At 35.7% G+C, this 12,276-nt stretch overlaps 1 protein-coding gene across 1 annotated transcript in view; it reads left to right on the top strand.

Annotated features, from left to right (window-relative positions):
- The window catches only part of SDCCAG8 (SHH signaling and ciliogenesis regulator SDCCAG8), a 105,756-nt gene that overhangs the window by 31,001 nt on the left and 62,479 nt on the right, over positions 1-12,276 (top strand). The window contains exon 13 of the mRNA XM_066315968.1: positions 7,426-7,568. Within this exon, the coding sequence (XP_066172065.1) occupies positions 7,426-7,568 (143 nt within the window). The remainder of the gene's footprint in view (positions 1-7,425; positions 7,569-12,276) is intronic.

Genomic DNA, 12,276 nt, shown 5'->3' with positions numbered 1-12,276 from the left:
GTGTTTTGGGCATTCAATACATTAATTTGAAAATGAGTAAATAAGGAGTAAAATGGCAGTACTTTAAGCCTTGCTTCGATATGAATTTTCTGGCCTGTTCAGAAGGAACTTTTTTTTTTTTTTTTTTTTTTAAATAGCTGAACTTACTAGCTCATCTCAAGATTTTTGAGGGAAACATTGACCTACAACCCTGCAATATATATAAAATCATAATATGGCTGTGGCTGCTCTGCTATGGCATAGCTGTCCTCTGTTAGCCATCCATTCCTCAAGGATCAGTGGCTTGAGCTGCCTTCATGAAGTCCTATCTATTTCCTTAAGAAAAATCCTTGGGACTAGGATTCTCAGTAGTAGACTTTACTTGTCTGCATTTTCTGTACAGGCCTGCTTCTCCTAAGCATCTAGCCTGCTAAAAGGAGTAACACAGGATCAGGATCACAGGATTTTATTGTTCATAGGTGTAGTTTGACCCATGTAGTTTGTTCATAGGTGTAGTTTGACCTTGATCCATGTTCTGTCATCCACAGTGATGTCACCCCACAGTATATGGAAAGAGAAAATTGTTTATGTGCAATAAAAATGATTTGAAATAGCAAAGGAATTGCACATCTCTTGATATACTATGTTTACATACTTAAAAAAGTACTTGGTTTCTGCTGGGTTTTTTTGTCTTCTCTGACTAGAAAAAAAAGGTTGTTTTATCAATTCTTTCTGATTGTGTCAACAATCAGAAGAAAAAGTGTGTAAAAGTCCATATCACTTGTCAGTTGTTATTGTATAGGTTTTCTTTTCAGCTATTCCTTTATGCTGTCCAGGAAGTCAGAACCGATCTCACATCAGTAGTCTTAAATAGTGTTTGAAAGGATAAAAGGAACAGGTTTGTTCTCTCCTGTTTTTCAATAATGAAGTAGGTGTAATCTTCCCCTTCCTTCTTTCTACATGCATCCTTCCTTTTCTGACATTTTTATCAGCAAGTGAACCATGTATTTCGCACTACCTCATTGTCCCCCATCTCCCACCTGTGCAATCCATTAACAGAAAAATCATCTTGTTCCACTGTGAACAAAATCACTTCCTTATCTCTGCTGGTGACTGCTGAGCTAATCTGCAGTACAGCAATGTTCCCTGTTAAAATGTGACTATAGTAATCTCTATGGGATTGGAAATTTTGTTCCTGAAATAGTATTGCAGATCAGATATTTTGGCAAATTAAAAGCAAATATTTTCATGGAAATTATGAGGTAAAATCCTTGTATAATCTGTTTCAGCCATTCACTGTTATGTCGTTTCCCAGGATATTTATCCACAGGGACCATGTTGCTCTTCAAGAGTTTGCACAAGAACGGACCTTAAAGATTATTTCTTAATTTAAAAATTGTGTGTGTATTCATAAATCTATACTTTGCAAGATTTTTTTTTCTTGCCCCAGCTAATAACCCAGGTAACAAGTTTGCTTCAGTGAGATTTAAAGTGTTTTCCTCTAAACACATCCATCCTCCATGCTATTCCCATAAAGTTCTTCCAGCACGCCTGCTCCTCCTAGGAAACTGTCTGTTAATTCTCCATCAATTTAGCAGTAGAGGGTTTGTGGCTGATGGCCTTTGCTTGGGTGATGGCTCTTGTCTTAAGGCTCTGCCCTTTAGTGGAGCATACAAAGGTATGTGGTACTGCCAGGTGCCATCACACTTTGCAGTACAAGTGGCAAAGGGGCTACAAAACTACTTTGAGGAATTGAACAATCCCACCAGATCAGGTTAGGGTAATAGCCATCCAAGAAATCACAGCCTGCTTTGCTTATCTAGGCTATATCTTTTTTGTCCCTCTGGTCTTTACAGATCTCAGTGGATTTGTGAGCCAAAAACTTTCCACAGGAACCATGTGTGTTTCTCGGGACTACTTCTCATGTTTCTGCTCAGGTTATTTGCCCTTCCTGTCAGGAAAGCTTTTCACATTGTGATTTTAGGCTAAATGATTTGTAGAATTTGCAGTAGTCCTGTGTGGTTTTGTGAATTAGCCTCTTAGAAAGAGGTGGCCTTTGTGAACTCCTTTAAGCCTTGTGTGTACATGCATATTTGTATGTTCTCACAGTTTAAAATAAATCTATTTCCAGAGTGGAGTTTTCCCCTTTGAAACCACGTGCAGGTTCCATGAGTGCTTTGTGTCCTCATTTAGATTTGAATGGGAAGCAGCAGTAATTCAAATAGAGTGCAAAAGGGAGAGAGCTGTTGTTGGGATATGGTGGGGGTTAACCTTGTGATGGCCCTAACTCTTGACAAAGTTGGATAGTTCTTCAGGTGCAATATGCTATGTCAGATGGCCATGCCTGGGAGGTCTGAGGTTTAGAGACCACTCCGAACCTACAGTTGCTTGATTGATATCAGGATTAGGATAGAAATGACTGCAAATGACCCCTGCTGCATATGGCCTGAAGTAATCCAAGTAAAACACTTGAAATCTTTCTGCAAAACCAGTCTTCTTTTGTTGAGGGTTTTTAATTAAAAAAAAATCAGTTAGTTCTGTCCCTGAAAAATTAGTATATTATTAGGTATGGAAGGCAACATGGATTGAGTGTGAAAGACTGCAAAAATTCCCTGTCAATGGTACACATAGTATTTAAATGTATGTGCAAGGCCATACTGGAGGCGCCTCTTTGAAAGACTTGGCCCTGAGCATTATCACTTTTCTCTCTGCTTTACTACTTTAGTAAATGAGGCTAAGCTTATGAGCATCATGGCCTGTAAAAGTGTATTAATTTGAACTCTGTATATTTTTATAGATGTTGATTGCCTTTTGGGGATGTACATTCAAATAACAACCACCACAGTGATTATATTTCACTTTTTATTACTCTATACTTTTTCTTCTAATTTTGGCTCTATTTTATGCCCCTTCAATCTTTTAGTAAGGGTGGCAAATGAAGTATGAAACAACAACAACAAAAAAAATGTAGTGTAAATTCACATTAATATTTCACTCTCCAGAATTATTTTACTGAAGAATTTGGGCAATGATATAGTCAGTGCAGAATTTCCTTTTAAGGTTATCCTGTGTGGTTTTTTACCTGATGTATGAACATACTGAGACAAGAGTGAATGTCATAAATGACTTAAGAATAAATTTGGTTTTAGTTTATTTTTCATTTTGTTAAAAGTATTCTGAAGTTGTTTTTTGCATTTTCTTCAGTGTAAGTTTTTTTATCACCACTTAATCATTCTCATTTGTTAAAAAAAGTATGTCTTTTCTGTCAGTTTGCTCTTATGTAAAATTCTGTGAAAAACATCCGCTAGTTTAAAATTTAAAGTTGTATTTTTTGCATACAATAGAATCAGCATTAGTATAAAAAGAAACAACGTTTAATTTGACTTGTTTTGAATGAAATTATTATTTCATGTAATCAGATTTTACAGAGATAGAGATATCTAGTTAATTAAAAAGCGCATTTTTACAACATACATAAGAATTGTTAGGTGAAGATAATGTCAGATAGGTTATGAAAAGGATATTTGAGGATTGATTCAGTGTTATAGAAATCATCTTTTATGTTTTCCAGCAAGTTGCATTTATGTCACTGAATGAGCATCTCTACTCTGTTCCCCTAAAAATGCATTTTAAAAATCTGAAGATAATTTTTAAATGCCTCACAAACTAATGAATGAGAAGTGAAACACTTAAGTGCGTCAAGAAAAGATACAAAAGGGTCCTGTGTGCTCTGAAGTGGAAAACTTAAAATATAAAAGGTGGTTGGTGGTAATACTGAAAAAAGAATAATTGATTTAGAATAAAATTTTACTGCAGTGATACTTCACCAAAGCTTCATTTTTGTTTAAGGAAAACTTCTTTTGTGTGACTGAGCTGAATATGGATGCAGGATGATGTAGTGTGTTTCAGCTTACTAATAATGGTGTTTCTCCTACTGAGGCTTAGCCTGCCATCTTTTCATGGCAAAGTGCCTGTTGATATTCCTGAGAGTTTGGGCAATTGCAGAACAAGACATATTAAATAGTTCTTTTGAAGTTATGTGCAGAAGTAATAACATTAAAGTTGCAGAGTTAAGCACCAGAAGTTGCTTGTTCTAACCTTAATGTAGTCTTGTTGTACGTATACATTATGATAATTCTGTTCCTTGTTATACTGAAAATCTGTTTCAGATTTTCTTAAATGCAAGATTGTCATCTGTCTTTTTGCAGTTCTGTGCTCCATCTCTTGTCTCTCACATACATTGAAAAGTTAAGTACCTTGAAGAAATAACTTTCTGATCATGTGGTAAAAAGCTGTATCACAGGTGATAGGCACTGAGGGATCAAATTAACACTGCATGAGAAACAGAGCTGTCAGCAAAATGCTTTAGTTGGTGGCTTGTTTCTGTTTCTGTCCCTACAATTACACTGTGGCCTGGATAGGAGCTACAGAACTACTTACAGCTTCCCGATAGAAGAAATGGTAACTTAAGTAACACAAATTATTCTGAGTAAAAGTTGCGAAAAATGCTGCTGATATGATTCCCTGAAGGAACAGTGAAGAAGATTCATTGATTCTGTAATTTCTTTGTAGATTAAATCCCAATTACATTGTGATGACCTAATGATGGACTAGATTTGATCTATTTCAGAATTCAGGACAGAGTGTATTTGTGAGACTATTATTGTTAACAGGAAAGAGAAGAGGGGTTTTTTTTTAATTATATTACCATGTCTCAGATTCTGAGGGTTCATATTTCAAACTATTACCTGAGTTTTTAAACCGAAGTATCCCATAGTGTTGAGAGTATGATCTGTTTTCAGCTTGTAAATATGGTGTGGTGTGTGTGGCTCCTACTGAATTATTCTGAATGAACATTATTTGGTGTTTCAAAAAGAATCATTTAGTTGATAAGCCTAAATATACCTGGATTGGCTGTTTCTGAGTTGCTGTTAACATGTTATACTGGGTGGCATTTTTCTGCCATCCCATTCTCATGAGGTTATCTGCTGTTTCTGCTATGGTCATTACCAGAATTCTAGAATATAGGTCATGCTGCGAGCACCTCCAAACACTGATATTTTAAGATGGTTATGTATATCTGTATATACCTACACACATGCACAAACATATGTGTGCATGAATGTAAAGGAGCTGATACTGGATTTTGGAATTACTGATGAAAGTAGCACAAGTAAAATTGTTCTTTAAGCCACATTTTTGTTTTCTCAATACTTCTAATAGAAAATTGTAAGACACCTGTGAATGTTTAAAGATCCTGTCATGAAGTGACACTTCCCTATCTGAGAATTTCCCCCTGCACTTTCATGACAACTAAAATCTATGTATGTGTTCTTGAGTTCAGCCCTGAAGGTTCAACATCTGGCTGATGGAAAAGAAACATTTTCACCAGAGGTTCTTGCACTTGGAATTTGCTTCCTTCTGTGGGTCTGTGTCAAAACCTGACTGAGCCTGTTTAACTCGAGGCAATGGTGTAAAGCCCATCTGTTCCTTGAAACTTTTCCCTGAAGGAGCGATCTAGAGTGTATTTATATTCTCAGCTGTGGTTGTGCTTTTTTTAAGTACTTAGCTGATGCTTTTGGACTAATTTGTGGTTTGGGTTTGTTTAAAGGTGTGCTGAATGGATGTACTTTGAAAGTAGATTTTGGGAATGTTGCAGAACTTTCCTATCTTTAACTTGTGAAGACAGTGAAGAGTTCATGTCCCTGTGTACTATGACTGGAGAGATAACACTTATGAACTGCTACTGTTAAGAAGAATAAAGAATCCACTAAGATGTCTATTAAAAATACACAAAAGTCTGAAACATGAAAATGCAAAGCATTTGTAACTGAAGATCTTTGACTAACTGATTTTAAAATATCCTGTCAGTGTAATAAGTTGTTATATGTTTTAGAAAGGAAGACTATTAACGACTTTGTGGACAGTTTTACTGTCTTTGCATGTGAACTTGGAATTCCCAGTATAATTTGGTAGGAGGTGCATGTGATAAAGCAAGGTGACATTTAAATTCTAATCAAAATTTCCTCCATGAACCTTTTTTGAGTGCTCTTTGCAGACAAAAAAAGTGTACAGTTAAGTAAATGGCAAAATTTAAAAAAACCCAACAGTACTGAAATGGTGTTCTTTTTCTGGATGAAGAGATTTTATTTCTCTGACATCATAACTTTCTCTAAGTAGTCTAACTTAACACTTTTATGGGAGGAAAAGAGACTGCTGTTACGAAGGTGCTTCAAATGTTTGTATTAGGGTGAGGTTATTTTCATTTATTCTTGTAGGATGTTTGAATGAATAATTTCATTAATTAATTAAAGAAGATATTGCATCTTGTCTACATGAGGAAGCTATCAAAAACAAGCTATGGTGTGAGTTTAAAGTATAATAGCTATTCAGCACTAACTCCTTATATAAACAATTTTATTCTGCACTAGTACTGACCTTTCACAGTTTAGTTGACTGCAAAGCATGCAAGTTCCCTCCAGCCCCAAAGACAAATAAATATTTACGTAGGGAGTTACTGCAGAACCATTACTACATGATAAAACTACATTGTCAGGTTATTCTGTACTCTACTGGCCTTCTTAAAAGCATCCTTAGGACAAAGTGTAGTATTTGTGTTACAGATGCATTCCTACAGGTACTTGTATGTTGTATATGTACTTGAAGAAAAATATATAGTTTCTGAGAATTTCCATGAAAAATGTTTAAATTGCTGACAATATGATTGGGTAACATAAGTCAAGCCATGTAGAACTAGAAGATGCTGGTCATTCAAACTTGACTATGGTTATTTGTAAAATAAGTTAATAGACTCATCAACTTCAGTGACTATTTTGACATATAAGGACTAAGGATATTAACAAAATAATAGGCTTAACAGCAGCTGGTACATTTAGGGTTCAGATAGAAATCATAAATACTTCTTTTCAATAATGGTAAATAACAAAACTACATTTATTCCCTTATGTAATATTAGGTGACAAAGCTAAATGCCCCTTGTCACTGGTTATGTAGTAGGCATTAAAGATAAAAATAAATTAATTATCACAAGACCAATACCATGTCAAGCAGCTTCTGAAGATGGCCACTGTTCCACTACCTTTCTGGCTGTCTAGCACAGTGAATTGAGGCCACAAATATGGAGCCTTCACATGAGAAAAATGGAAAATGCTTGAATGCTTAAAACTTTCAGGCCACATGAACACAATAACATTGATTGTATATTAGAGTACTTAAATATGAAACACATTTTGGCTTTTCATGAGAATGTAATTTCAAATACTTCAATTTTCTTGTTTTGCAGTTTTTATCAAGTAACTACTTTTTTTTTTCAAAAGCAGAAGTGTGCATTATTTTCAGGTGCTTTGATCACTTTTTTTTTTTTTCTTAAAATTAATCTCTATGTATTTCCTAAATATACTTTCTTTGGTTCTATAATTTTCTAAGCAAATAGAAAAACTGGGATTAGAGCTGAATGGAAACAAACAGCGTTTGGAACAAGCCCAGCAGGATGTGACAGGAGCCAGAGAGGAGTGCCTAAAACTGACAGAACTGCTGAGTAAATCTGAGGACCAACTGCACCTCACCAGGTACCCCTTATCCTATTACATGCTGTAGTACCAATTTCATTCTGCTAATTTTTTGCCACAGGCTTCCCCACAGTTGTTGTAGATACTTGCAGTCATTGGCTACATGGGCAGCCCTCAGTCGTGTTAGAAGTGCAGATTTGAATAAGTGAGTTATGAACTATAATTTATAAAAGTGAATTATTAGTGTGTAGAAGAGGCAATGTTCAACTCTGGTGGTGAGGTGGCATGGTTTTAGGCAGGAAGAACAGCAAGGAAAGCTACAGCTACATTTTTTTCTGTTTAGTAGGACAAATATATTTGAAATGTTGTTTGAGATTGTAGTGTAGAGAGCACCTTTGAGCATAGGAGTTCTCAAATTAATAGCCTGAAATTTCTTCTGCAGAATGACCAGGAATATGTATATAAATGTATAAATGAACGTAATTTTTTCTGTATGAGGTAAGCTCAGGTATGTGAGGAGGGTGTTTCAGTCTGCTGCTCAGTGAAGATACAGTACAATGCATTGTATGATGAGAGACTTCACTTCCCCTGAGCATATTCCATCCTTGGATATAGTTCCCAATGTCTTTTGCTGCACTATTCATTTCATGTTTCTAGAAAACTCCAGAAGATTGACATGTCAATTATTCATTGCAACTTGAGTTTGGGTAACTGCAGAACTTTTTTCCTTTTGCCTTGGAAAATGCTATTGTCCAACTGTTTGCAGGCTTTTGGTTATGTGTGAGTTTTTTGTTCCATTGCCTTGCTCCCCTCAAGAATGAACATCCATAAACAAATCTGGCAGCTTTTACTCTGTACTTAAGTAAAGAAGTTAAGCTAGTTTAAATTTTTCATGGGGGGAAAAAAAAGCTCCGATTTTTATCACTTAACAGAAGTCTGTGTGTTTATCCAAGTCTTGTACTTTTTGGGCTTTGTGAGAATTCTGCCATTGAGTAAATGGAAATAAAATAGAGCCTTGTCTAAACTATTAAATTCAATGAATCATTTTTCTATTCAGCTAAATTTTTGTGTAATTCAGAGCACGGTTGTTTAACAGATGGAAGAAAGTACCACTCTAACAGCCTGTATTTAGAGAAAAAAATATGCTAGAGGTTAATGAACTTGAAAAAAGTTTTGGGTGAGTTGTTAAGATATCTAAAGTTTGGATTTAGCAGAACTTTATTAATAATGATTTGTTGTGATAGTTAACCAAATGGCTTTACCACGCTCCTTTTAGCAAAGGCTGATTATATGCAATAAAGCTCTGGATATCTTGGAGGAAATCTGACTAGCAAATTTATAATTTTTAAATTTTTTTTGTTGTGAAAATACTCAAAATGTAAAAATGAGAACTATTGCCAGCTTTTACATAGCAAAGTAATTAAAGCTGGATACCTAACATACAGATGATGTAGGTAGTTTTTTGATGTATGGTCTCCAACTTGGAAAGTTTTTGAGATGGAATCATTAGAGGCTGGGAACAGTATTTTGGGCAAGTAATGCTCTGTGCTGGCCCTGTTCTCATACAATTTCACAGATCTGCCTTTTTGAGACAGATACTGTACGGCCATGGCTCCTTTCACCTAGTGCAGACACTCTTCTGCAAGGTCCTGATCTCCTTGGGGTTTTTTTGGTTGCTTGGGGATTTTTTGCGAGTTTGGCGTATTTGGTTGGTTGGGTTTTGTTTTCTCTTTTTGGGATTGGGTTGGGAGTTTTTTTGTATTAACTGTGTATTCCTGCTTGGCATCTTACAAGAATTGAAATGTTTTCTATGCTGACATATATTTATTGGAAAAGTGTGTATTTTGAGGCATGAGAAAGCGGTTCAAATCTTTTTTTCTTGACATTCCCCAGATTCTATAATATTTTGGAGATTTTTGTGAGTGTCTGTCTGTTTTCTAGGAATATGTTAAGTGACATTGCTTGGAGAAGGGGGGGAAAAGAGATGAGTGATCGTTGCTCCTGATCTGTTACCTGTTTTCCCCTTGAACTTAAATTCCTAGGGCAAGATTTGAAATGCTCTCGTGTCGCCTGTTTTCCCTGCCTTGCAAAGGAAAATATCCCCTACTGAAATGACACGTGTCCTTAGCCATTATTCTTCCTCTCAGCTCACCTCCTGGCATAACAGGTTTTCTGTGCTAGTGAAGGTATAAAAGTTACATGTCTCTAGTGGCATTAGTTTTGCATTTTGAACTCAGCATGTTTTTCGTGGATTGGTACATCCATAGTTGTTGCATGTAAATTATATTCACTTACAGTTTGCCTTCTTTCATTTATTCCCTTCACCTCAAATGGCAACTGTGTCAGTGAAAATACTTGAAGGGTAGGGGTAATAGCAGTCCTATGGGGGTTGTAGACTCATTCACTGTGGCGCTTGCCAAGGAAAACAGATTTTAAGCTCTAGAGTCCTGCCTGTGGGAGGTTGCTGCAGAAATTGCACTGATTTAGTGCATCTCTTGGGTATTCTGGCCTTGGCCTCGTCTTGCTGATTCTCTTCTTTTCAGGAGAGGGCCAGCTGGTTCACTCCAAGTCTTCTCACAACACTGGAGTTGAGGAGGGCCTGTACTGCTGTTACACCATTGTGGATGGTCTTTCTGTTGCCTTGCATGACCTGTCTGTGCTGTTCTGGCAGATATTAGAGGTAGCTGAGGAGATACAGAAAGAAATCTTTGTTTTGTATGAATTATTGTATTACTAAGGAGAAAAGCTTCACTAATCTACTGATTCAAAGTTTGCATATTGTTAATAGGATTATAAAATGAATACAAGCACTTTGGATTTTAATGTACAAAAATGAGATAAATGTATATGAAAGGAATAAATGAGAGAAAACATGCAATCTGTGTCATAATAAGAAAAGAAAGTACTCTGCAGAGCAGCACTCTTCTCCAGGAGTCCCACTTCTTTGCTGTATCCTAGTTTTCAGACACTGTTGATTGATTACCAACTAAACAGCTTCTAAGTTAACAAAATGTACTTGTTAAAAATGAAGAAAAAAAGGTTACAATTAGCTATTCTAAACCATTGCCACACAGTTTAAAATTGCCTTTTCCTGTCACCTTTCTTCCTGGAGCAATATGTTGCTTAGAAATACTTGCTATTAACATGCACTTTCTGCTATTGAATCTAGTTAGTAATTCTAATTTGTATATCTTCAAAAGACTGGGGGAATACAGAACTTCTACTGTGTAGTTTTGCTTGTCAGTCATGTAACTTTGCAGATGTCACCATGGTATGAGACTGACCATGATTGTTTAAAGTTTTCTTGGGGGTTTCTTTGACCCTAGTTTCGGCTTTGAGGTTATTGTAGCAGGAGAATTTTATGAAATCAGTTCTTAAGTCAATGTTAAATTGCTCTTACTTTGGCAAGGTTAGATCTTGGCAATTAAGCTCAGCTGAAACCCTTCTTCAGAGAGTAGAAAACATACAGGTCTATTGTTCTTAGTTAATGAGAAAATAGTCATTAAAAATCATGTCAATATTCTCATGGAAAAGATCATATAAAAGATGCAAGACGTTAACAGCTTGTCCAGATCTTAGTGTGCCATCTAATATTAAAAAAAAAAAAAAAAAATCACTGTTCTTGTGTAACAGAATCATTATTTTAAAAATTCCTCTTTTTTTTTTTTTTTCTAACCCGATCTGGAGGTATTATTTGTTTCAGTTGCAGCCAGATGCAGTTCCTGTTCACAAATGCCAACAAACAAGTTAAATAAATCCTAAGAAGCAAGGGAATCATCAAATTTCAAAATTGAAATTTTATTATGCCATTGTGCATTTTCTCAGGTATGAAGATAGATAAATAGATTGCTTAAGATATCTTTTACTGAAATTCATCTGAATTCTTTTAGGAAATATAACCAACTAAAATAGAAGCAGATTTAGTTTAGTTTAAATTTTATTATTCTTGTTCACTCATATGAAACACTGTGAGAACTTCTGAAGGTCAGCTGGTAAGTAAGGAAAAATTACTAAATGAACATGTGCTTTCATGTTCAGGTGAGCCACCAACCTGCCCTAAATCCCTGTGTCACTCTCTTGAAGGACTAAAGTTTATATTACAGTGAGTAAGTGAGTGTTGTTTTTCTTGATTATGTTTTTCCCCTGTTACGTGATACTTCTTCCCTCTTTTTGACAGTGATATGATCTCTAGAAAGCAGCGTATCTAAGGACATGCCAGTTGGGTTTTAGCAGTTCCACAGTCATCCTATTGTGCATTGGTGCTTCTTGCTAGTTTCAGTGACTCCATTAAGACTAATTTCTATTACATGTACAATAAATAAATAAAGCACATACCTTTCCAGGTTAATGTGGAATTATTTAATATCTGAAGCTCTGGTGTTGAGCTGTATGTCATCACCAGTGTTCCTTGTTAGAATTTGCAGCCTGCCTCATTCATTGTTTTCCCTATTTAAGCTATATTATTAAATGATAAAACATAAACTTCCTGGTGGTTATACACAGCCTTCTAGGGAGTGGCACAATACTTAGTATTTATTGTTTGGGGTTTTTTTTTCTGTTTGTATCTATTAGTTAGCAACATGCTTAATACCATGCCTTTTCCAACAATTTTAGCACCTTAGAGTCCATCATCTATGCTAGGAAAGAGTTTTGGAGAAATGTTGTTACTAATATTAAATGACTGAGATATGCTTAATCTTCTCAGACTGACTGACTGATGAAAGGACCAATAACACTAGAATGGGGGGTGTGGGGGGAGGAAGCAGAA

The sequence above is a fragment of the Sylvia atricapilla genome, chromosome 3 (genome assembly GCF_009819655.1).
Source record: "Sylvia atricapilla isolate bSylAtr1 chromosome 3, bSylAtr1.pri, whole genome shotgun sequence".
Lineage (NCBI taxonomy): Eukaryota > Metazoa > Chordata > Aves > Passeriformes > Sylviidae > Sylvia > Sylvia atricapilla.
Note: the sequence above shows the minus strand (reverse complement) of the source record. Positions and strands in the feature narration are given on the sequence as shown.